This window comes from Cupressus sempervirens, chromosome 4 (assembly GCF_028749045.1).
Source record: "Cupressus sempervirens isolate cs-2001-9-10 chromosome 4, ASM2874904v1, whole genome shotgun sequence".
NCBI lineage: Eukaryota > Viridiplantae > Streptophyta > Pinopsida > Cupressales > Cupressaceae > Cupressus > Cupressus sempervirens.
Window position 1 is genome coordinate 679,740,446 of NC_143121.1, and position 26,768 is coordinate 679,767,213.

At 34.4% G+C, this 26,768-nt stretch overlaps 2 protein-coding genes and 1 long non-coding RNA gene across 5 annotated transcripts in view; 2 read left to right on the top strand and 1 right to left on the bottom strand.

Annotated features, from left to right (window-relative positions):
• The first annotated feature begins 14,104 nt into the window (after positions 1–14,104).
• Positions 14,105–15,496, top strand: LOC149563077 (uncharacterized). Its single transcript, XR_016364021.1, has 2 exons — positions 14,105–14,929; positions 15,044–15,496. It is a non-coding gene; the product is annotated as an uncharacterized LOC149563077 (long non-coding RNA).
• Positions 15,497–16,211: 715 nt separating this feature from the next.
• Positions 16,212–26,768, bottom strand: part of LOC149563078 (pyruvate kinase isozyme G, chloroplastic-like) — a 168,045-nt gene continuing 157,488 nt past the window's right edge. For both annotated transcript variants that reach the window (XM_089826498.1, XM_089826497.1), the window contains 5 exons: positions 17,876–18,051; positions 17,609–17,711; positions 17,286–17,434; positions 17,029–17,137; positions 16,212–16,709 (listed from right to left, as the gene is read on the bottom strand). In XM_089826498.1, coding sequence (XP_089682624.1) covers positions 16,602–16,709; positions 17,029–17,137; positions 17,286–17,434; positions 17,609–17,711; positions 17,876–18,051 — 645 coding nt within the window. In that variant the 3' untranslated portion in view covers positions 16,212–16,601. The remainder of the gene's footprint in view (positions 16,710–17,028; positions 17,138–17,285; positions 17,435–17,608; positions 17,712–17,875; positions 18,052–26,768) is intronic.
• LOC149563079 (uncharacterized) overlaps positions 22,503–26,768 on the top strand; it is a 142,420-nt gene continuing 138,154 nt past the window's right edge. Inside the window, exon 1 of one of the 2 annotated variants that reach the window (XR_016364020.1) lies at positions 22,503–23,258. The gene's annotated coding sequence lies outside the window, so the exon portion shown is untranslated. The remainder of the gene's footprint in view (positions 23,259–26,768) is intronic. The other variant, XM_089826499.1, reaches the window with a different exon arrangement.

Below are 26,768 nucleotides of genomic sequence, written 5' to 3' on the forward strand. Positions count from 1 at the left end.
CATAATCACTCCCAATCAAAGCTTTGGTTATGATTGCTTCTTAACTCACTATGCTCTATTATTGAACATAGTAATAACATAAATCAAAGACAATAGGCACAAATTACAGTCAAAGCTTCTAATTTTCTCTATTACAATTGCTTTCAATCAAATCTTTGAATCTAATTACTTCTTTTATTCACTTTTCTCCCAAATTTTTACTACACAATCAAAGTTATGCTTGCAGAAATTTGGCAAAGCTTTCTTGCATACAAAAAAAGATGATTTTTATAGTGAGAGGTTACTCCCTTATATAGGAAAAGGAGTTCCAAAAAAAGTGGAGGAAATAATGGGAGTAACTCAACCATCTTTGACCTTTTCAAACTAAATGAGATAAATTGTTGGATTACATGTCATAAGGACATGTAAATCAAATTACATGTAATTACATAATTTCATGCAATTCATTCTCTCCAACTAAAAACATGACAAATACTTGAAGAAAATGTTGAGGTTGTTGATTCTAAATGAATCAATCATGTAGATTGTATGCAAAGGCCTTGTACTTGATGATGCAATCCTAGATGATCACAGGATCAAGAGTTCCTATATTTTGTGTCATTGCATTCACCTTGATAACTAGGGTGTTACATCTTTTGATAGTCTCTAACTCTCTTTGATGAATTTCCCATTTTCATTTGAAAACTTGATGTGATCAATCTTTTTCTCATTCAGGTTGTCATGAATTCTCGTTTGTAGACTAGCACATTTTGGAGTCTCTGATACATTGAAAACCTTCTCAATAGTGTCTAGATGTAAACTTGAAATAACTTTCCATCAACACCTTTAACTTTATTTAATTTTTGAAGTAAAGTGCTTAGCACATTCCAACATGAACTTAGATTCTTGAACAACCATTGGGAAAATGGAGACCAAATGAATTACTGCTACTTTAGATTCGAAGCACCCTTTCTTTACGGACTGCCTTCATTCTTTGAAGAATTTATGATATATTTTGAAAAGTGTGATGTAACATGAAGATGAAAACATCTTCCAATGAGATTGGATCCATGAAAACATTAGGATTTGAGTTAAAATGATGAATCCATGAGGTATGAGTGTTCGAAGTATGGATTAGATACTTACAAAACACATATGATGGCTAGAAATGAATAGTGTAGCATATGTATTTGGACAAAAAGGACCAAAATCAGACTTTGAGGGATGGATTGCATGTGGGAAAAGATGGACTTTTGTGGGTATGACTAAGAATACAAGTTGGGATGAGTATCGTTGTATGAAAATGATGACTTTGGTGTTTAAAGAGTGACCTACCAAAGTCAGACTCTTTAGATGTAGTTACATGTAAAGTGATTTACATGTAATAATCACTTGATGTATACATGTAATTAGGTTTAGAGGATGAAATTACATGTAATTGGGTATGGAGGTAGTTACATGTAAATACGGATGGAGAATGAGATTACATGTAAATATGAATGGATGTATTTGCATATATTGGAAAATAGATGCAATATTCTTTGGCATGTTTTGGTAGAATATGAAATGGTGAAGAACGCTCTTGGATTCTCTGGAAAAAAATTAGCTTTTCAAAAAGAGGGAAAAAAAACAAGTAAACAACAAACAAAAACATGCACATAATAAAAATATACCTTTGATTTTTTACTCAAACATGACACATACAATGTTGCTTTCTTGTGAAAATTCGAAATTGGAAATTGGAGAAATTCCAAGCACCTAAAAATGAACATTTTCATCTTATTTAAAGAGGATTTACAAAAAAAAAATTACATATATTTGGACAAATGTACAAGGATGAACCAAAATTTGGAATGAAATAGCAAAGGATTGAAAGCTTCAACTTAGTTAGTGATCAAAGAGCAAAAAGTGAAAGATTAATAGGTTAGAAAAAATGTTACTCTTCCAAATCTAAATCTTCAATCTTCTTCTTGACCTTTTCAAAACTTGCAAATGATGATCTCCATGCTTGGACATTTTCGCATGTAAAAGGCAAAATGCAAGTTAGAAAACCCATGTAATACAAAAACATTTTGATGTAATGCATGTAGAAGGACGTTTTTGGGCAAAAATGTACCCTCCAAATGCATAAGTATGGGTTGTTTTTTATGCCCTTTGTAAAAAATGTGATTCTTATATGCCAAATCTTGCATTATAACTAAAAAATGCCTTCTCCATTTGCAAACATATGGGTTGGAAGCCCAAATTTTTGGGCATTTTTGACAAAAACGTGCCCTAGAAATGCAAATGTATGAAATGGTTTTGTTAGAAATGATGAAAATTTGTGGTCTCTTAATGCATATGCATGAATTCAACTACCAAATCATAACCTCCAAATGCAAATGCATGGGTTAATGCAATTTTTTGAGCATTTTAAACAAAAATGTGTCTCCAAAATGAAAAAAATGCAGAGAAAAATCCAAATATCTGGGCATTTTTAGCAAAAACGTTGCCAGAACATGGAAGTGTTTGAAGTGTTTTTTGACTTGAGAAAGAAAAAAAAATAGGTTCCTAAAATGCATTTGCATATATTAGAATACAAAATCGTCGCCTATGATGGCTAGAAGTGCAAATCGCACTCTCAAGGAGCCATTACATGTTTTAAAAATATGTATTTGGAGGTTGAGAAGGAAAATCACATTCTCCATGCCCAAACACATGTATTAAATTCTATGTATTTGGCCAACGATGCAAATCACACTCTTTTCCTCTATTACATATTTTAAAAATATGTATCATGTAATATGCATTAGGCATTTTTGGCCTTGGAAAGTAAAAACATGGACTTGGGATGCAATTACATGTTTTAAAAATGCCAAATGGCACTCTCCCAAGGGCATTACATTTAACACTTTAACATGTAAAAGGTCATTTCAATGCAAATCATATCCTTGGAGGTCTATGACATGTTTTAAGTGTTTAAAAGTGTCTCTCTAGTGCAACTACACTCTTGGAAACCCTTTACATGCAACCATGTAAATGTATTGAAGGTTGTATTTGCACAACTTAAGTGATCAATTAAGCACATTTTTAACTAAATTTCAAGGAAATATCACTTAATTGGGTCAAAATTAATATTTACACAATATAATAAATATATCATGTGCAAATATTAATCAAAAAGTAATATTTAACTTAGATGTTTTGAAATAAAATATAAAGTAACTCAAAAAATAAATCAAACTATATAATTTAATAAAGTCACTTAAGTGAAAATTAAAAAGCAACTCAACCTAAAAATATAACATAAAGTGCTCTATAGTCACTTAAGTGATAAATTTAAGTAACAAAGTAACTTAAAAATATAACATAAAGGGAATTTATATTATATTTTTCAAAAAATGAATGCCAACATTAAAATATAAGATGATATTTTAACTTATGCAATTGCATTTGGAGAGTCCACCTTTTGGGCACTTAAGGGATCATATTTTTTTATTGCCAAGCGTAATTAAGCCCCAAGATATATCGAATTGAAGGGAAAATTGAAAGCAATTTATTGAAAAAAACCAAGACAGAAACCAAACAAACACACACAAAAATGAGAAAAAGGACATTTAATGTTTCAAAAATCAAACACAGGCTTAAGAAAATTAAAAACTAAAAATTAAAAAGACTTAACAAAAGCCTTTAGTAAAAGAGTTCATTACATGAATTGGGGTTGATTGATTGATCAATATTAGCCAATTAAATAATGAGCTAATCTCATAGAAGTGTGAGACTAAGTTGAAAAAGTTTTGTACTATTTTGATTAAGTAAAAATAGGTTTTAAAGGGCCTAAAACCTCTACATAATAACAAAATTCTAGAGATAAACGAGAGAAGTAAACATAAGAGAAAAGTAGCACAAGACAACATGAGACAGACCTCCAAAAAGAACAACCATTAGGTCACCCACGACAAAGTTGGAAAAGACAACAAAAGAATAGTAAAAGAACAACAACCAACCAGCTAAGAAGTCTTTATTAGGTCAACACCCTGATCTACCATAATATGCATATCATCAGCAACGGCCTTCACCTTGTCCTTTTTACTCACATTCTCATTCTTCTTAGAATGAGCTCAGGTGCATTTGCTAGGTCCCTGAATATCTGCCACCAGAGGCGAGTCCTACCCTTTGTCATTCTCAAGCCACTTCAAGAGGTTACCCACATTATCAACCATCTGTTTAAACACCTTTTCCAAATTGCCTAGCTTAGCATCCATTTTAAACACCTTCCCCTGAATACCACTAATCTCTTTATCCATCACCCTTTGTTTGGCCTCGAGTAGTGGTATCTTATGCATGAGGTTTTTAACTTCTTTTGCATTCCCAATAACCTTTGAAAGTCTATCTATGTGTTGGCCCAGTATACGCTCACCTCTGGTAGTTTTGCTAACTTACTCCATTTCCTTTCCCAACAACTGCATTTTTTGCTTAAGGAAGCCAATCTCCTTCAAGATTGTACTAGGGTTATCAAAAAGACCCTTGGACAACCCAAACCCACCATTAGTATTATCACCAAAATTTGGAAGATGCCCCTATTCCCCAACATCCTCATTATCTAAATCCCCATTCTTCGTAGTCTATAACCTCTCCTCCTGTTGCCTTTAAGATTTTCTTTTCATTTCTAGCTAGTGAGCGAGAGGCTCATTATCAGAAGGGGGAGAGGCCTAATAATCATGAAAGTCCTAAATACCCTTTTCTTTACCTCCACTCCTCTTATTGTAGTGATCTGTCACTAATTCCTCCATGAAATCGCCTTCTCGATCAGAATCAAAGTCAATAGCTATCTTTTTCTTCTTTTTAGAACTACAACTAGAGCCCTTTTTCAAACTCCCCATACCCCCCTTAGCTTCATCTTGGGTATCTAAATCATAACCCTTATTTGGAAGACTCCCTTCCATATCCTGATCTGCCCCTTTCAAACTACCCTTGGGTTTCACAATCTTCTTGGCTTTTAACACATTCATTATCAGGGCCATAAGACCCTCATGGAAAACATGCTCACCATTCGGGTCTTTCTGAATAGCCTAAGTGGAAATGCCAAGAGACTACATTAAATAAAATGGGAAATTGATCCTAACATCATGCCTAAAGTGATTTGCCAAAATGAAATGGTACCCATATAACTTAGTAAATCTCCCATCTAAAGTTAGATATTCCATTATCACAAAAAGCACAAATCGCCATGGTCGAGACACAGAGGCCAAGTTGAAATATGAATTACCTATTTTTACCAAGTGGCTTTTCTCCTACTCTGTCTCCACAAAATCATTGATGGCCCTATCTGAGAGCTTCCTCTTCTGATAAAAGTTAATCCCATCCATGTCCAGCCTTGTGGCCTCCATAATTACTTCTTTGGTAACATCCATTTGCTAGTTACCAACCATAACATAACCGTGCTTCCAAGATTTGATAAATTGATGCATAATAGTAGGATTGTTACCTCTCAGTCTTTCCATATACATTGTGAAATTTCCATGCCTTAAAATATCCCAAACCTCCGTCTTGTTCCTCCACTCTGAGTAGCTAGCCTGCTCCACCCTTTTCCTTTTTCCTCCCATCTTCACTTCACCAAATTTGTTGGTTCTCTTTCTCTAAAATCCCCAACTCGCTCTGTAACAAAAGGCCACACCACAATCGAAAAGAGAAATGGCAAAAATTGCTTGAAATTCGTGCAAAATGCTCGACTCCTAAAAATCATAACCCACCACACTCTAAAAGAGTTCTCTTCATAATTACAAATTACTAACACCATCATAATTAAAATAGTTTTTCCTAGATCTCCATTTATCATAATCAATCAATTGGTGGCCATCTGGAGGTAAGGACTCATAATAATCCCAAATGATTTTATGATCACTGAAGAAGGCCACATTCATAGCCCAATCAGCAGTATGGTTGGCTTCTCTAAAATTATGGGTTATAATGCATGTTTGAAAAGAATTTATAATGTGAATAGCCTTGAAGATGATATTGCTAATTGTCCATGATGGTTTAGTAATTTTATTTAAACAATTAATAATGTTAAGGGAGTCACCTTCCACCCATATCTCCATCAAATCCATACTCTTAGCATAGAGAAGACCATGAAGAGTAGCACAGGCTTCTGCAACATGATTGGTTTGATCCCCAATTGGAATAGCCATACATCCCACATAGTCACCATTAGAGTTTCTAATAACAACTCCACATCCTGCTTTGCTCGGGTTCCCTTTCGAGGCCCCATCAAAGTTTATCTTGAACCAATTCACCGAAGAACAATCCCATCTAGCATTATCCCTTGGATTAGGATCCTTAATATCGATTCCCAAATTCCTTAGATTCTAGCTATTAAACACCCCTTCTTCCCACTCATTACAAGGTTGTTGTCCATAACCATTAATTTTAATATTCTCAATCATAAGGACTTTAATTTTATAGAACACTTGATTAGGACTAGATTCCACTCCTCTAAAGATCCTATCATTGCACTCCTTCCAAATGCCCCAACATAGATAAGGAGGAATGAAGTCCCACAATTTGATAATCAAAGCATTCTTCGAGGGAGTCATCCAACTAGTGAAGAACAATTGAATAGTCACATGGAGAACCCAATCCACTTTCAATAAGCCACAAACTTTATCCCAAAGCTTCTTGGTAAAGGGGCAATGCAACATGATATGGTCCACTGATTCCCCATCATTCGTGCGAAGAACACATTGATTTATAATGATGAAAATATTAGAATAATCTTTATGTTTCTTTTTAATGCTCACTATTGTAGCCTATTGTAAATATTGGAATGTTTCTAATATTTAGGTGAAGTCTAGAATAGAATGTTTCTATTCTATTTGACTCTCCTTTTGTATATATAGATCATTTTGATCTCTATTTAATCAATGAAGTATTTTTCCATTTACGTTTGTAACATGGTATCAGAGTTAGAGTAATTTTTTGAAAAAAATTATAATTTCTTTATTGAAATTATCTATTTTGTTTTTTCAAAATTTCTCTCTGAAAATAGCAATTTCTTTTTTTGTGTTTGGTTTGACTTTGAAATCCGTGGCACATCTCTGGTCTTTCCTTGGAAAAATCGTGGGTATTCCTCCCTGCAAAATCATGGATTTTTTTTCTCTGAGATTCATAGCCTCCTTATGGTTGATTTGTCTACTAATATTGGTTCAAATCACATCTAAAAGTTAGGTCTACAAATCGTCTACAAAATCACAGTTTTGCTTGGCTTTTTTTTTTCTCTGCATTTTTCTACTATGCATTTTCTCCTTCAACCAACAATCTCGCCCATTTGAGGAGTCAAATCTCTGCTTTTTTAGGGTGGTATCTGCTCCTAGACGAACTCTACAACAAAAAAATGACCTTTTCTTTCTAAGAAATTGCCATTTTTTCAATTTCGACCTACCAAGCCACCAGCTAGGGTTTTGCCCAAAACCCTAATTTTTGGGGTCAAATTTTTTTTCCAATTGTATATTCTTTGTGGGTTTTTTGAGATCTTAAATGGGTCTTCATCATATTTTTGTGGGTGCCTCAATTTTTGTGTCTCAATTTTTGAGCCAACGGATCCGAATTTCAATAGCGTATTATTTTTGGGTTTTTCGAGCTCTCGTTCGTGTACTTCTCTATTTTTTTGGGTCTTTCATTTTCTCACCTCAAAATTTGTGCCATTTGAGATATTCGCATATTATGACCATCTGTATTAGCAGCATCAGAAGTCAAAGTCAATTAACAAACAAGCCAATGTTGCCCAACACTCAGAGCAGAAAGAATCTATCTACCATGCCTTTATGGCCAACATACCTACCAATCATGTGAAATCTTCTGCTTGGTACATAGATTCCAATGCCTCCCGACATTTCACTCACAGGCATGATTGGTTTGTTGAATTCACTCCCTATGCTGACTCAATAATCTTTGGAGGCGGTGAATAATACAATATTGTTGGCAAGGGCAATGTTCAAATTCAATCCAGAGGAAAAGACTCATGTTCCTCAATGTATGTTATGTTCTTGACATGAAACATAATCTTTTGTCTATTAGTCAGATTATAAAGCACTCCTCTCAGTTGGATGTCATTTTCAATAGAAATAAGTGTTCGATTATTGATTGTGCTTCTTGCACTACACTTGTTGTCAGTCTTGAGGACCCTGGTATTTATAGGCTTTTAGATTCAAATGATTCCCTTGAGTGTGCCTTCATCGCCAAATCATCCGCTCTCAGTAGCCTCTAGCATCAACAATACGGTCACCTGAACATTTAGTATCTAGCACAACTTGCTCGAGATAATTTAATCCATGGCCTACCTAATATCTAGACCCAGAACCATCATGTTTGTGGAGCTTGCCAAGTAGGGAAGCAACATAGGACACCATTTAAGGATGGTGAATCATGGCGAGCATCTAAAGTACTCTAGCTGGTCCACGTTGATGTATGTGGTCCTATGAATACTTTTTTTGTTACTAGGAATAGGTACTTCTTACTCTTTGTGGATGATGTCAATCACAAAATGTGGGTATATTTTATTAAGAAAAAATCATATGCTTTTCTTGTATTTCAAAATTTTAAACCCATAGTAGAAAGAGAGTTTGGTTCCCCCATCTGTACTCTTAGGATCGATAATGGGGGGGAATTTTATTCTTCTACTTTCTCTACCTTCTGTACTACTCATGGCATTAGATGTCAGTTCACCACACCTCACACCCCTCAGCAAAATGGTGTCGTAGAGTGTTGAAATCGTACCATCACAAAAATGGCTAGGGCTATGCTAGAACATAGAAATGTTCCCAGAAAATATTGGGCAAAAGCAGTATCCATAGCCGTCTACCTTCTTAATTGGTCACCCACCCTTGTAGTTAACCATAAGACTCCTGAGGAACCCTGGTCTGGTCATAAACCTAAGATCAACCATTTGAAATTTTTTGGCCCTCTAGCATATGTGTGGATTCCTGATGCCAAACGCACTAAGTTGGATTCCAAAAGCCAGAAACTCATGTTTGTAGGATATAGTCACACACATAAGGCTTACAAACTGATTGATGTAAATACTGCTTTATTTAATCTTTAGCCGTGATGTTGTGTTTGATGAGGAACTTGCACCATTTCAGCTCTCTGCCTCCCCACCCCATTCCAAGATTCGATCTTCAGCAATCTTTGACTTGGGGTCCTTCTATTTTATATGAGTCATCTAATACTACTGATACATCACCTTGGCCACCTCTAGATAATACAGCTCCTGCTCCTATTCCTCATCTAGCTATTCTGACAGCATCTAATATTGGCTCCTCTACTGTATGGCCAAGATGGTGGGCTCAAACGATTAGTGATCTTCATCCTAATGAACTCATTGAGGGTAGAACCTCCAGAAATAAGAGCATTCAGCACAACATAGTTAATGTTACACTTATGGACAACATCCACATTATCCCTAAGCCCCAGACATATGTAGAGGCCAAAGGAATTCTAGAATGGGAACAGGAAATGGATGCTAAGCTTCAGAGTTTTCAAAAGAATCACACCTGGGTTCTTTCAGATCTTCCTCTAGGGAAGAAACCCATTAGCTGTAAATGGGTCTATAAGGTCAAGTATCATGCAAATGGTACCTTGGAAAATACAAAGCCAGACTTGTTGCTCGAGGATTCACCCAATGCGAAGGCATTGACTATGAGGAGACCTTTGCCCCGATAGCCAAGATGAGCACTATTCACATTCTTCTTGCTATTGCAGCTCAGTATGGTTGGAAAGTTCATTAGATGGATGTAAAGAGTGCTTTTCTCAATGGTGAATTATAGGAAGAAGTCTACATGATCCAACCCCCAGGTTTCAAGGTTACTGATTTAGAAACAAAAGTATGTAGACTCCAGAGGCCATCTATGGTCTTAAATAGGCCCCTCAAGCTTGGTACATAAAGATTGATCAGTACCTGGTTAATCAGGGATTTTAGCGCACCCTATCAGACAATAATCTGTATATTAAACACTCTAGTAATGATATTCTTTTCCTTGTTGTCTATGTGGATGATCTGATCATTATTGGGAGTTCAGAACATTTGATTTCGGATATCAAAATGCAAAACTTTTGATATGACCGATCTCGAATTGCTTCATTATTGTTTAGGTATTGAGGTTTGGCAGACTAATAGTGGTATTTTTTTGTCTCAATCCAAGTAATGCCAACAATTTTCTTGACAAGTTTTGAATGCAGGATTGCAAACCTACCTCCACTCCTATGGAGACTGGTCAGAAATTGTTTGCACAATCTAATTCTCCTCCTGTAAATGAAACACTCTTCAAGAAGCTAGTAGGTAGTCTCATCTACCTTACTACTACTAGACCTGATCTCAGTTTTGTAGTCAACTATATCTCACAGTTCATGACAAACCCCAAGACTAATCATTGGATTGCAGCGAAACATGTGTTACGCTATGTACATGGTACTTCAGATTATGGTCTTCTTTACACAAGGAGTACTACTCCTTAGCTCAGTGGATTCACCAATTCTGATTGGGCCAACTTAGTTGATGATAGGAAATTTACTTCTAGCTATGTGTTCAGTATCGGATCTGCAACAGTTACCTGGACCAGTAAGAAGCAATAGGCACATGCACTCTCCTCTATAGAAGTAGAATATAGAAGAGCTATCAAGGTAGCTTGTGAAGCAGTTTGGCTCCATCAGATGCTTGCAAATATGCACATTCCTCAAGTAGGTTCGACTTCTTTGTTTTTAGACAATCAAATAGTACTCAAACTTGCCAAAAACCCAGTGTTTCATGAACAAACCAAGCACATAGAGCTTCATTGCCATTATATCCGATAGTCAGTAGAAGATGGATTTATTCAGTTACTCTATGTCCCTACCTTAGAGCAACCAACATATATTTTCACAAAACCCCTTGGTCCTGACAAGTTTGTTAAATTCAAGGGATCTATTGGTGTAGTAAATAGATTGAGCATTAAAGAGGGGTATTAGAATAATCTTTATGTTTCTTTTTAATGCTCACTATTGTAGCTTATTGTAAATATTAGAATGTTTCTAATATTTAGGTGTAGTCTATAATAGAATGTTTCTATTCTATTCAACTCTCCTTTTGTATATATAGATCATTTTGATCTCTATTTAATCAATGAAGTATTCTACCATTTACATTTGTAACAGAAACCTCTCTTCTTAAGATTATCAAGAGTTGGAATTTTATTCTACAGAAGAATCCAAAAGAAGATATTAACTTTGGGTGTCATGCCTTTCACCCAAGCCTTGGCCCAGCAGGGTTCATCATGATCATCAAAAGAATTAGCATAGGTAGAGGCAATAGAGTATATACCACTGGGATAAGTTTTCCATATCAGAATGTCCTCTTTATGGTTTAAAAAGAACGCATTCAGACACTTACCAAGCTCAACCAAGTTATGGTCCACACTATTAACATCCACCCACATATCATCCTTCCAATAATCACCCACAAAAGTACCAAACTGATTCTTGCATTGCTCTGTATACCTATTCCACCTTAGATCATCACAAAGTGGGTGGTCCAAGATCCAAATGTCTTCCCAAAAAAGAGCTCTTCTACCATTACCCACCTTCCATTTAATCCCTTTCCTTAAAATATATTTGAATTTTTTAGCATTCTTCCAGATCATAGACCCCCCTTGTTCTAAGTCACTATTAAGGAAATGATTAAAATCAAAGTGGTCCCTATTATATTTATCAACCCAAATATTCTTCCATTCCCCCTCTTCCTTATGCCATCTCCATATTAATTTAGCCAATAAGAATTCATTCATTGTAGTAATCCTTCGCAAGCCAAGCCCTCCCTTCTCATGGGGCATACAAACATTTTCCCAAGCAACCAAAGGGAGTCTTTTTTTAATCTCTGTTCCAGTCCACAAGAAAGTCTTCTGAATTTTCTCAATAGCAAGAGAAAACTTTCTCACAATTTTAAAAACAATCAAAGCATAAAGCGAAATACTTTGCAAGATAGACTTCAAAACAATAACCTTACCAACCTGACTGAGGAGAGAACCTTTCCAACCAACAAGTTTTGAGTGGATTTTATCAATCAACGAGTTCCAAAAGCTATCAGGAGGGGCTAAACCCAAAGGTAAACCCAAATAGGTTCCAAGCAGAGAGCCAATCTCACAACCAATTATCTTTTTGATCTTATTTTGCCTTGCCTCACTAACATTAATAAAGTAGATCAAACTTTTGCTCCAGTTAATGATTTGACCAGTGGCCATCCCATAGTCACCCAAAGCCTTCTTAATGTTCCTAGCATTCCTCACCGAAGCCTCCCCCATAACAATAGAATTACCTACATTTTGTGGCGACAAAATGTAGGACTGCACAACTCAATTATTAGTAAATTATTTCCTACACACTAGTTTGCAACCAATCTTCAACAAATCTGCCATAACTCACTCCAACCTTCAAAATACTTTCTACGAACACATAGACATCATTACAACATATCCACAAACATGCTTCTAACCCCATAGAACATAACTCCGCATCCTCAGTCTGCACTAACCAAAACTCTCTATGTAACTTTGACTATTCCAACCAGAAAGTATACATGTTGACATTAATGAAAAACCAAGTCATGCATACAACACATAAGAACTCAATCATCTCTCCAACATGCTAACAGACTCCCCCAAAAGGAATACCGTCAACATTCATGCTAATGTGGTAACTTTGTAAAAATCGGATATTATAAAATTGAGGTATTGTAAGTTGAGTGAAGCATTGTAAGTCGAAATTTTTTTTGATAAGGAGACCTTTTTCTCAATGAGACATATATGAACTAGCTAGTGAGTTATTTTTGTTAGCAAAACATTTGTTAAAAGCATTTTTAGATAAGACAATGAGGTAATATTGAAAGGTGTTATTCCCCAACATGACTTCCATTGAGGAAATATTGTGTCGTGTTTATGTTTAGTTTTGTTTCTATTATTCACATATTTGCATTGTCATTTAGTTTAACAATCTTCTCTATTATGATTAATACTTTCATACAACTCTTGCATGCCTTAGTTGTATGATAAAAAGTATTCTTCATGTTCCTAGTTGCTCATTTGACTTGCCTACATAATGTGTTAGTGTTTTGATATGATATTTCGGTTCACATTCATTATGGTTGATCGTGGTCAAAAGGTCTTGGCATCTTCATAGTTATTTAAGTTTCTTCAAATTCTATGCAAGTTTAGTTGAAAATGTTAAAACTCAATCACCCCGCTCAATGGTATTGTACTCCAACACACATGATTTTGATTAATCTCCAGAGCTCCATTCTTGAATCCATAAATTCACTATTCCCCACCTTGGATTAGGTCTATAATCACTATTCTTGATTATTCTATAATTACAAACCTAACCTCAATTAATACCAGTCACAATTTCACTTTTAAAATTCATAATATAAATCTTCCTATTATTTAACACTTTAATAGCCATTGTGAACCAATTTAGCACTCTTTTGGAAAATAAGAATTAAATAAGAATTATTTGCATAACTAGAGCATTTATGAGAGTATATAATCCTAGGTTTATTGCATACTTGCCTTTTGTCTTTGGACCTTCATTGAGAACTAGACTAGTGTACCAAGGATTTTGACATGGAAGAATTTGATCCTTACAATTTGAAAAAAAATTGAAAGATGTTCGTAAACAATATCTATTTTGAAAATGTATGTAGATTTTGAAGACCAAAGTTAACAAGATTAAACATTTTTTAACTTTTTTTTTCAATTCATTAATAATGCAAATGCCAAGAATCATATCCACATCCACATAGTATCTCAAAATGACAATCAATTAATTTTTAATTCTAATATTGTCAACAAATATTAGCAAATAAGTTTTTTACATATATTACAATACTTTCGTAGCAACCAAATCTAATCAAATAATATTTATTTTTGTTTAACTTAACTTTTATATTTATATAAGAATTTGTTTATTTTATAGAATTGAATGTCAATAATTAATTTATCCAAAAGTCTAAAATATGAATGATTTGAACTTCTTATAAAATCCTCAGCACCCAAAACTTAAAAGTGTATTAGATGCACATAATTCTTTCACCCTCTATTTTTGTTCCCCTGCATAGATGCTGCCTATTTTATTCTCGCTCTTTAATTTTGTTTTTTAATTTTTATGTTGTAGTTTATACATGTTGTAGTCATACACTTAGTTTTGGGTGCTGAGGATTCTGTTAGAAGTCCAAATCATTCACATTTCGGCAGCGTCTATACGTAGCCATTTCGGTGAAAAGTATACCCATAAACTTTACACTTTCCGACCAGATTGACATGTATTTTAAATAGATTCCAACTCCACATTCACATGATAATCCGTATTAATTGCTTTTCTTAGATGGAATACGAAGTATCTTCTTTACAGGTGAAAAGTCCATCTTTTCTTTTGAATAAAAGCAAAGCAGTTTGTTAGCGAAAATTACCCCTCTTTTTAGGCAGTGTCAAACTGACCGTTATGGAACGTGCACGCCCCACATTACATTCCTTGCATATCATTAAAATATGTGAAGAATTTCCATCTTTTATGTCTAAGAACCAAGATTTCCGTTCATGATTTGATCTTTGTAACTAGTGGGCTTTTGCCAAACCTTGGAAACCTCACTATTATAACCTGCAAATTATTACTTTGTCAACCTAATTGTACCTCTGTTCTACATTTTGCCTGGCCTAATGATGCCTTTGGGTTTCCTTTGTCTTTGTCCTTTCACGATGGCAATGATCACATCCCACTACAAAAGAAAAAAGATGCTTGCCCTATTGTCATCAACTAAAATTCTTGGTGGATTTGCTTTTGATTTCAATAAATAAGGTCCACAGGTGATGCTTTTACTCAGCTATATTGGTGGTTTGGAATATTATACAAATTGATCTGTTGTTTGAGGTTCTTGAGGGCTTTCTGGCAGGTATAAGCTTGATTGTTTAGTTTGGGATTGCAAAGCTCTTTGAGATTCGTCATTGTAGTTGTATAACTTAGGTTTGCATTTTCATCTTGAGTTTCTAGTGAATTTGTCATACAGAGCACTGGCAGACATGGCAGATATAAAAGAAAAACTAGCTGAGTTCAAGAAGTCCTTGCCTAAGAGATTGAAGAAAATGAAACATGTAATCAAGAATGGATGGGAGAAGATAAAACATCTGGGTAGAAAGAAAGAAGGTGCTCATGGAAGGTGAAGCAAATGCATAGGTGTGGTGAATTTGGACGTCATGCTATTTTGGTTTATTTAAAATTAGGTCTGGAATAAGCCTATGGTACTCTGAGATAGGGCTGCCATAGATTATATGGAGTCGAGTGAACTAAAAATTTGAATTTGAAAAGAAAAAATGTATTTTTGCAGTTGTGTCCTGATTCAAAATATGTCCATTTGTCCCACGATGGAATTTAAGATGAAATCTTGGTGTATTTTTGGGTAGATCTGCTTTTAACAGAGTGGGTACACAAATAAAATTGTGAGTGATTGATTCCAGCAAAAGCTATTATTGTGTTTTTTGACATTTCTAATGTATAGGACGATATCAAGATGTCCATTATGTAGTTTGTTTCCAGTAGAGGCGAATTTCATAACATGTAAAGTGCTTATTAAGATATTTTTGTCAAATATGTTGCAATGTATCTTTCAGATTTCTATTTTCCTGAACAATATAAACTTCACCGTGAATCTATTTATGAAATGGTTCAAAGATATTCAAACCTTATTGATGTTTGTTCAGAGAAGCTTTTAAAAACTGTGGCAAGCATTTATGGTCGACTTGAGTTCTTTTTAAATTAGCATACACCATTAGCTCCATAATGAATCATCATGTATCCTGTTTTTCGTAGATGAGCTGGAATAGGAAGCTGGGGTCTTTTGCATCATATTTACAGCCAATTTTAGATTAATTATTCACAACTAGCTTTTTATCCATAATGCTAACGTGCATAGTCTTAAACCCCTAGCTATAGGGTAACCAAAATACACCCATTCTCAATATATTTTAGTTTAAAACTTTTATATTTACACACAAGAATGGCGCTTTTGGGTTGCAGCCTAGGTTTATTCCTGTTGAATGGAACCCTTCTGTATGCATAAATGCTTTTAGATTTGAACTGTATTACGGGTAAATAAGCTACAATATATTTTAGTTTGAATCACTGAAGAAAACCTATTGTATTTTCAAATAAATTGAGATGAAACATTGGACTAATGATAACAGAATTGCATATTTACTGATTAAAAAAGGATATGATACATTACTCTGTTTCTCGTAGGAGTTCAAAGCAGTTGCTATTGCTTTTGTACTGTCATGCATATACCCTTTTCTCTAGAATATATTTAGGTAGAAAAAGGTGATATGTTAAAGAATCTTTGCACTAGTTAACCTGGTAAAATATCAATATTTCTCAAGTTGACCTAGTAAAATATCAATAAATGAGATCTGGCTGCAGCTGATTCATCTGAATATTACATCTATTTTCCATTTAAATGTTACAAACTGCTATTTCTCCCCTCTAATACTCTGTCAATTAAAATAATCAAATTATATGTAATTCCCAAAAGGGCCTCTTTAGGAAGATGACCTCTCAAACAGCAGTTACATTCACACTTTTCGAACTTGGATTTGATGTATTGATTCTGACCGCCAGATAGCATTCTTTCCACTCTGAACAAGTGTAACCTCCTTACCAGCTTTTAAAATGCCCCATTCCTGTGTTCAGAATGCAAGCTTGTCAAATTCGGTTCTTATCTTACAATCTTGATATTCCGAACCAATATGTAATGGTCATGAAAAGCTAAAATAAAAATAAAATTTTACAATTAATTGACAAAATTAAATAATTTTAAAGGAAAGCTCCCTAAAATCATTAAAAAAATATATCTTTACACGTATTAATAAACTGGAGTTGACAGCATGGAAGAGTTTGTCTTTCAATCAATTGCAGTGATTTTTCATGAATTTTTTAGATAACCAACTAGAAAGGGACTCGCCAATACAAACTCCAAACATTTGAAACAGTTTTCTTCACCTTTAACAATGACATTGCCTTTGCAAATGTCTCTTCAGCACTGTTGGAGAATGTAATGTATATTGGCTGCACTCCATGATAAAGAGAAAGCCTTTGTTGCACTCTTTTTCTGAGTCCAGCATAAATGGGTAAGTAAACAATCCACATACCAAATATCATTTCAGAAATTGAAAAGCAGAAAACAATTAAAATAAAATGCCAACAATCTACTTGTTTCAACTTCCCAAAAAGAATGAAGTTATGGACAAGAATAGTACTCATTTGTAAAAGCAAATATGGTGCCATAAGGCCGATATTGGCTGAGGAGGATAGCCATAGAAGCTGTTCTCGTAAATACAATAACTGAGGTGCCTAGTGTTTTTGACATCATAGTTGCATGGAATGCAAACATCTCACTCATGTGATCCTGAAAAGCAAGTTGAATACGGTATGAAATTAGCATGTACTCCACAGGAAAACAGGAGACTACATGTCTTGAAATTAGCATGTAATCTTTAGGTCTTTAAGTGCTTTTCGAATCCTGAATTCTTTCAGATATAAAACAATTCTGGAAATATAGTCCAACAAAGAAAATACATACTTTGAAAGTACGACCCAGCTGAGCAGGAGGTTGCTCATCTAGCATTGTTGCTTCAGTGTGTATTGCAACTTTATGCATTACTTTCACAGCTTTAAGTGGATATCTACAACAGAAACCCAATAATTAGTTTCCTCATTGTTTCCTGTTCACTTTATCATGGATCATATTACTTTAAACACAGAACACTTATTTGTTGGCAACACTAATATAACACCTTTAAAAGAAGTGATTCTGAACAAAAAGCAAAGTTACAGGATAACTGTGTACTTTCCGTGGGCAGTTTCCCCTGAAAGCATAATTGCATCAGCTCCTTCTCGTACTGCAATGGCAATATCTGAAACCTCTGCTCGAGTTGGTGTTGGATGATTGATCATGCTCTCCAACATATTTGTCGCTACTATAACTGGCTTTCCCATAGTACGACACAGTTTCACTATCTCTTCCTGGCGTTTTTGAATACATAAGAAAATGGACAAATGCCTCATTAAAAATATTTCCCCCAGCCATTGAAATATTTACTGCAACTATCTCTGTCAGATCAGAGACAATGCTACAGATTATACTACTGTTAATTTAATTCTCATTTAACTTGCTTTGCTATTGCAAGTTGCTGGTCGCACATTTTGTAATCTCTGATAGTTACTCACATGAGTTGAAGGACTGCAGATCAAACAAAGTGAAAAGGCAAATGGAGAACTATGGTAAGGTTGTAACATTTAATCCTACATTATTAAGAAATATGTTTGTAAATTGAAAATATTATTAACTTTTAAATTAAAAATATGAAGTTCATAACGCCATCAACAAATCGAGACAAAAATATGAAGCAAAACCCTTCTATTTTTTAAATGAGAGGTTCAAAATTTATACTGCATACATTAAGCAACACAATTGAGCTGTTTTTTATTCACTCACTCATTACGTCTCTCACATTCATTTCAACCATGCAAACAACAAGAAAAAGTTCACAAAATTCCAATACGAACTAAAATTTCAAGATATAAGTCCCATGTTCCCCTGACAAATGGGGACAGCTATATATATTGAAATTAAAAAAATACATGTCATTCATATGAAACTAAGTACGAAGCATGTCATTTGAACATTATAGAACCTTAACATACACCATTTGAATGCCATCTAGGAAATAATAACTGATTTCAGTACTTAATTGTCAATATGCACATCAATATGTGAACAAAAACATTTAAATACAAGTTTAGCAGTGAACAATATCATAAAAAATACCTCCTCTTCTTGCAAAGTGCAAACCCCAGCCTGCTGCAACACACTCCAACTTCACAAGCAAAACCAAACAAATGACAAAACAACCATAATGTGGTCTTCTTTTACCTTTTAGTATATTTGGAGGGGCGGGGCCACTGGGCGACCAAGTTAAATTTTTCTATTTATTTTTATTTTTGTTTTTGTTTTTGCTTTGCAAAAAATGGGGACGGCTGCCTGTCCCCGGTATGGTCAGGGGACGTCTGGAAGACCCCTTTCCATACAGGAGACAGTCGACCGTCCCCTTTTTATTTCCCAAGCGTCTCCAAGTACTGGGGACATCTCCTGTGGACTTTGGCAAGTTGGGGACAGTGGGTGGACATCCTGCAGATGTTCCCATCTCAGAAACCTGGGCTTTTCGGGCAGGGACGCATTCTCAGGGTACATACTATAACTCAGCCAAATAGGCAGATAGGTTGCATCATAGAAATTACAGATTTTGAACACAAAATCAAAGGTAAATTCACCAAACCTTTCTTAAAAATTCACATCCAGGATAATAAGTAACACGGTGTTAAGACAAGTAACAAGAATGAAAATTAGCAAATTTAGATTGACTCTCTATGATCTTGATTTGGGTCACCATTAGCAACTCCTTTCTAGCATGTACTATGGATAATAGGTTTTGACCAGTCAAAAAGAAAAGTTATATAATTTCAGTTTGTACATAACTCTCAATTCTGAGTCAAAAAGTTATAGGGCCATAATGATTTGATAGAGCTCTTTTCCAGTAATCAAATCAAATAAAAACCTCCCCAACATTTTATAGAGTAAATTGATACATTTTGTGACGATATTTTTCTAAAAATTACGTTATTTAAAGGAATTTAAATATTTTTTTAACATGTCAAGTTTTCGTAGAGTTTGGAAAATTTGGTAATCACAATATAATAATTCAATAGTATTAAACACAATGCCATCAATCTCACCATCACCAAAACCTATTTCAGGACTTTGACACCTTTCACTAATTTCATCCTGCAAGCTTCATTGTAAGGAAAGGCCATGACAATGTAGAGTATCCTCTTGTCAAACAAACACCATATCATCCCAAATTTTCAGAGTCTTAGCAAATAGAGGCATTCTTGAACCATGTACTGCTTCCAAAAAAACATTATCTAGCTTGTCAAGTAGTTGTTTCTTTACCATGCATACTATTAGCCTATGGATTATCCCTTTCTCTCTAGGATAGAAAAATACATGTTGATGCTCTAGTAACTGTTGGAAACTAGGAATTCATCACCGAGAACCTAATGTGAAGGAAACACAAGGATATCAAATCTTGTTTTGAAAACTCCCTTCAATCACAGATCAAGATGCCCCTAGTGAAGGCAATTCACCGTCAGTCGCTCGACAATATAAGATTTGTATCTATTATGAGGACGAGTCCATAAACTTTTCCAGCACTGAGGATGTAGTTAATTCTTCAAGTTTTTCTGTAACCAAAGAGGAATAAATTATTCTTCAGAACAGTTAGAAGATTGAAGGATATGCTGTTTTGCAGTCTGCTAATTAGCAACTAATGAAGATATGAATGTATTTGATGATTAATTGATCAAGTCAAAGTGCAGTTCTATCCTATCATCAACTCAGAACAATTGCCATGCAAAAGGTACAGAGGTATCTGATTTTGGTTATCCAAATGAAGACAATATAGAAATTTGATTGTGTAGCCAAATCCCTTGGCTAGATTTTGTCAAAGGCCTAATGCATTGCTATTTTTGAGGAATCAATTATTGGTCATTGATGAAAAGATTGTTCTAACCTCAACTAATTGTGATAGCACACACAAGTTCATTAAATACATCCTTTGGACAGGTCAACTTGAAAAGAGACCTTTTAACTGGTGCCAAACTTCACAATTTCTAGGCAATCATTCATTCCAAAGCTGAGTCCTCAATCGGTCTATGCAAGGTGGGAGAATGGTTGAGCCGAACTCCCGATCCAAAGCACCCTGATTAATTGGCACTATGCCATCACTTCTCAATCCAAATGAACCAGTCATTCTGAAATGCCTATTTGCTGATGTCATCCCGACCAATCACCAGTTATGTGCTTCTTGGTCCCAATCAATTGCTTGGGCAAATGGTGAGAAGTGCTAATAATTGACAATTAAACATCAAATTATAACAAGCTACAAACATAGCCTACTAAACTAAGCCTCATTATTAAATATATGAAATATGATATATTTATTGGTACTTATATTAAAATTTTAATCATATTAAACCACAACTCTTTTTCCATGCCAAACTTCATTCAAATTTTATTGTCTACAAACATGAATTTGAACCTTGTGGGCACCCCATGTTGCCACTTTGGCAAAAAGAATTTCAAAAATGTGTTTTTTTAATTTTTATTAATCCAGAAATGACCTGAAAGAAAAGGGGACACCAAGCCATTTCAGGGATGGTCAGGGGATGCTTTGGCATCTCCTCGCCATGTTCGGGACAAGTAGCCATTCCCAAAAATCTATGGCCATTTTTTTGGCATTTCCAGCAATTATTTTCATTCAGGGACGCCCGAGGGACATTTTATTTATGTCCTGCCATCCCCAAAGTGGCTTGAGGATGAGGACAGGGGATCTAGGGACAGAGGACATGTCCCCATGTAATAGATAAATCTTTCATAGGGCCTATGATGACACAAAATGCTTTAATTTATTATGTTGATTGCATGGAAGCTCCCCAATGGTCCAGGCAGTAGTCTAGCAAACTCTAATTCCTTCCTAAAGGTGTACAAAAACCCACATAAATGGTATGAACCCCACAAAGATATGCACCAAAGCCCGAGGTGAAGTGGAAGATCCCTTTTAGACTTCAGTGCTATCTCTACTTGGCCCCGCAAAGAGTTATACTAGTCTCTAAAACTCCCCTTTTGCTATTTCACCCTTAATACTCTTGTTTTCTGCATTGAAAAGTCTTTATGTGCCTATGTGGAGCTGCATTGAATGTTGCGCTAAACTTTCGTCTCTCATAATTGTTCTATATATTGATAGCATTCTAACTATTGGGGAGTACTCACCAAGTTAAATGAAAAACAGGTGTTTGTTGTATTTACTTGCCAGCAAGATTTGTTGAATTTTGGTGATTATTCACTGATTTTTTGGCAAGTACTCACCAAAAATGAGCAAGTCGATGTTTAAAACTTGCCAATGGAAACACAAAAAGATGACAGATCACAAAAGACCCTTAAAACATCAAAATACCTCCCATTTTTAATCTACAAGGCAAGAAAACCCTCTCCAATCTTAAACACACTACTAGTAGTATTTTTCCAAGGAGAGAAGATCAAAAACAATTAATTGACGAATTTGGAAGGCAGATTTGACGAACAGGTCACTCTAATTTACATTTTGCTTCATTTTGGCAGCAAAATTTAGCATGTAGGTTAAAAATAACTCAATTAATTTTTATAACTATGTAATATTTGCATTTGAATTCAAAAAACCAAGACTCTTCACCATTTTTTGATGATTTTTTTTCCTTATTTGTCACTTTTCACTATATTTTCATTACCAACTTATTTTTTTATTTTGATCATTTCTGGTAGAAAAGAGTCTTTAGAATCTTTAGTTCATATTAATTTTTCACTGATTTAAACAGATTTTAGGCTACTTCTGAGTGATTATGTATAATTGAAGGTTATTTTCATTGTATCAAATTTTTTAAGTGTTGTTCTTTCACTTTGCATGTGTAGGTCAAATACAAGATTTAAAGGAAAATACTAATAGAGAAGCTTCTTCCATTGATTATTGGCACTTGTCATGCTAGAGCTACAAGCCCTACTTGGAAATATGCCTATAAAGGACCAAAGCCTAGGATTTTGTTTTTCATCGGATGCAGAAATACATGTTATGGGGGCATACATCACCTCACCTCAAACACCATCTTGTTGGCATTGTTTATTGTTATGCCAAGCCCTGTACCAACACCGCCAAAGAGCTATAAAGGAGATGATTGCCATAAATACATTTGAAGAAGAGAAAAAAATGCAAAAGGAGAGATGCAAACATCCATAGCAATGAAAATAAAACATGTCAAGGCATAGTGGTCTCTCTTCATAGTCCATGCTTCTAAAGAAAATCTACCTCCACTTCATCTACTTCAAGTAAAGTGTCGATGACAATGCCTGCACCTACATGCACAACACATGGTCTTTTAGTGCCCAAAACACACCTAGATTACAACCATTATTGGAAGCAACAAGAGGCAGAAATAAGGAGGTGCATGAACACACAGATATGACATCTGCTGGTTTTCGATACTTGAAAAATATACCTTTCAATGTGGGAAGTAGTCCTAACTAAATTGACAGTTGCAAGAAAAGGTTACAAGGCACCTACTCGGAAAGACTCGAGTCAAAGGTTAGTTAATTTAAATTTTACAATAACTTTAAAAATTTGCACTGATTTTTAGGTTGAATTTAGGTTCATTAATGTATAGCAATTTATATTGAACTTTGGCGTTTTTGTGTTTAAAAATTAAAATCTTGTTCTTTCTCTATGTACTTGTACATTGCTACAAAAGAAGGGTTGGAAAAATACGGGTGCAGTGTTATTTCAAAATGGATGGAAGGATGGGAAAAACCACACCATTATAAAGTTTTTGGTAGCTTCAAATGGTGAGGTTTTTTTTATGAAATTGGTGGATGTCTCTAAAAAAGGAAAAATAGCGTGTCTGATGGAGGAAATTACTGAGGTGGGCATAGAATATGTGGTGCAAATCATAATTGATAATGGATTAGCATATTTGGCGGTTAAAAGATTTCAACAAGACAAAAATAAGATGCATTTTTGGATACCTTGTGCAGAAAATTGTCTTGCCATTTTTTGGGAGGCCATCGACAAATTTGATTGTATAACACTGGTTATGAGTGATGCAAGAAGCATCACAGAATTCATCTAAAATTGTCCTTATATTCTTAATTTGATGAGAGATCACAACATTGGAGGAAATTGCCATGGAGGTGGGCATATAAAATGTGGTGCAAATCATAACTGATAATGCACTAGTATATGTGGCGATTAAAATACTTCAACAAGACACGCAAATGACACATTTTTCGACACCTTGTGCAGAAAATAAACTTGACTTTCTTTTAGAGGTCATAGGCAAATTTGATTATATACCACTGGTTATAGATGATGCAAGAAGTATCACAAACTTCATCTAAAATTATTCTTAGATTTTTTATTTGATAAGAGATTACACCCAAGTGAAAGAGTTGGTAAGATTGTGTGTCACAAGGTTCACAATGGCTTTCCTAACCATTGATTTATTGACTTCTTTAAAATAGATGTTTGCAAATCACATGGCTAGATTCATCTTATTCAAAGAATCCTTAACGAGAAACCATGCAAGCATAGTCTTGAACTACCATTTTGCAAAAACAGCTACACAGATTGTGAAGGTAACCTCAAAATTTGAATTTGAATTTCAATCAAATTATTTTATTTTTTAATCTTAGTTTTTCATTATAAATTTGTAACTTCAAATCTTTTTTGTATTTTTTAAATTGGAGGTGTCAAAGCCTTTAATTAGAATTCTTCTCCACTCATTAAGAATCCCCCACATGGGATTGAACTTGAGGCTATCCCCCTTGTGATAAATTTTGGACTCTTTGGCCCTATCCATGTAGCAATGTACTTCCTTGGCCCTGTTTTTCCTTCTTATATCCTTATAATAGATCCTAATGGAAAGGTTGCGGAGGGCCTCCTAACATTCATTTAGAAGATAACACCTTGGTTTGTGGTGAGAGACCTCATTGTCCAAAAATTGGAAAGTTATAGGGTTGGAAGAGGTAAGCTCTTTTTTTCAAAGCTTGCTACCCAAGGAAGAACCACTCAAACACCTAGTATAAAATTTGGAGTTTTTATTTCACATGCATCTTACAAGTTTCAAATTTATAACTATTGATAATTTGATCAAAATATGTTACGACTTTTTCTTTTTAACTCTTCACTACTTTATTTTGTAGAAAGTGGAAAAATCAGGTAGAAAATATCCCAAATATCCAAAGATTTTTCTTGGCACATTTTATACCAACCTTGTAGTGCATCAAATTGTAATTGCAATTGAAGTTTTCTTGAGCCTATCCATACAAGGAAGGGTAACAAATAAGCTCAAAACTAAATCAATGCCCTTCCATTTGTGAAATGCAATCTCCAGTTTCTCACAAAAAGAGTAGAGGACAAATCAAAGGATCTCATTAATTTGGATGTGATAGATCGTTATAGAAATTGGACAAGGTGGGGCAAGCATCCTTCATTGTTTACTAACAATGAGATTCCAGAATTTGAGAGGAAGGCATAGGAAAATATGTGTGCAACAAAATATGTAGGATTCACTAACATTGATGAGGTTAAGAAGTATTGTCATCTACTACAAGGTTGGAGATCAAGACATTTCCTTCCATACCAATAAAGGAGCCACAATATACTCCTAGGAGTAGAGCATCTACCTCTCCCCTAGCTTTGAATAGATTAGGGAAGACAAAGATGTAAAATGTTGTATTTAGTTTTATTTTTATACCATTTTCATTTTGTCAACTATCTATTGTAATAGGCTATTGGCAATCAAGAATTTGCATGATGTGATTTTATACTCAATTTGCATTTGAGTCAATTAGATTTAATAGAAAACACTTTTGGACTCAGTTATTAACTAATTGGATAAATCTTGTCCTTGAATTTTTAAAAAGATGTGTTTATAAAGAATATAAAGCAATTTTTTAAGTTGTCAAATTATTTGCCAAGTTTATACAGGGTCAAATATTATGGGTCTATCAAGCTTTCCAACTCTAGATGCCAAGGACTTCTAAAAGGCTTTTAAACCTTAACACAAATTTCGTCCTTATTTTACTATAAAAGTTCCATGATTGTTTTTGATATGGGACACAACAAGATGAAATAATTAAATTATCAGATTTCTACAGTCCGTGATGTTGATCATAATTGATTTCTGGACTCAACCATGTCATAATCTTTGCATAAACTTTGGATCACACTCTGTCATACTTCACCATGATGTAAAAGAACTCTAGGAGAATGACTATTGTTTCCTGTCCAAAACTGGATAAAAAGAAAGGGGAGGGGTAGAAAGAATTAAAAAGAGAAGAAAAATGGTGGTGCATATTAGAACATTTTTAGTTTCCTATGTTCTTGCTAGTTTTAGCCAGTTGTTCTCGCATCTTAGTAATTGTTATTTAGGCTGTCTTGTTTACTTGTCTTAATTTAGTCTATTTTTAGATGTCTTTTTAGACAACTTCCTTTTTTGGTTCATGCTATTTTTAATATTTGTAAAACTCTATCTATTTGTGCATTATTAATACAAAATTTATTCTATATTTTAATAATTTCAAGGTGCAAGGGGTAGGTGTAAAGGACCAAAAGAAAGCTGCCTAGTATTTAAAAAACAAAACAAAGAATAACTTATTTAAACATACAAAGCAAGGCATTTTCTTTGTGTAAATGAGATTTAAGAAAATTATGATTAAAAAGAATTAATGCAAACCTACACAAGGAAATGAAGGGAATCACAAAGTACCGAGGATTAAAAAAACATAAAAGTACTTGCATGCAAATTATACCAATAACTAACTCAAAAAATAAAATAAAATTTATCTCACAATAGTGACTGCATAATAGTCATTATCCAAACTCACTGATAATTTATGTTTTACTTCTTACCATTCACACACATCACATTAATAAATTTATTATTTGTTCAAAAGACACAATAAATTTGAACCTATAAATCTAACGAACCTCTAGTCTAAAACCTTATCTCTCAAATTTCTCACAAATCATGACCTTGAATAAATTAAAACAAATTGGCTAGGTAAGATATTGCACTCTCAAAACTAAACTTCATCA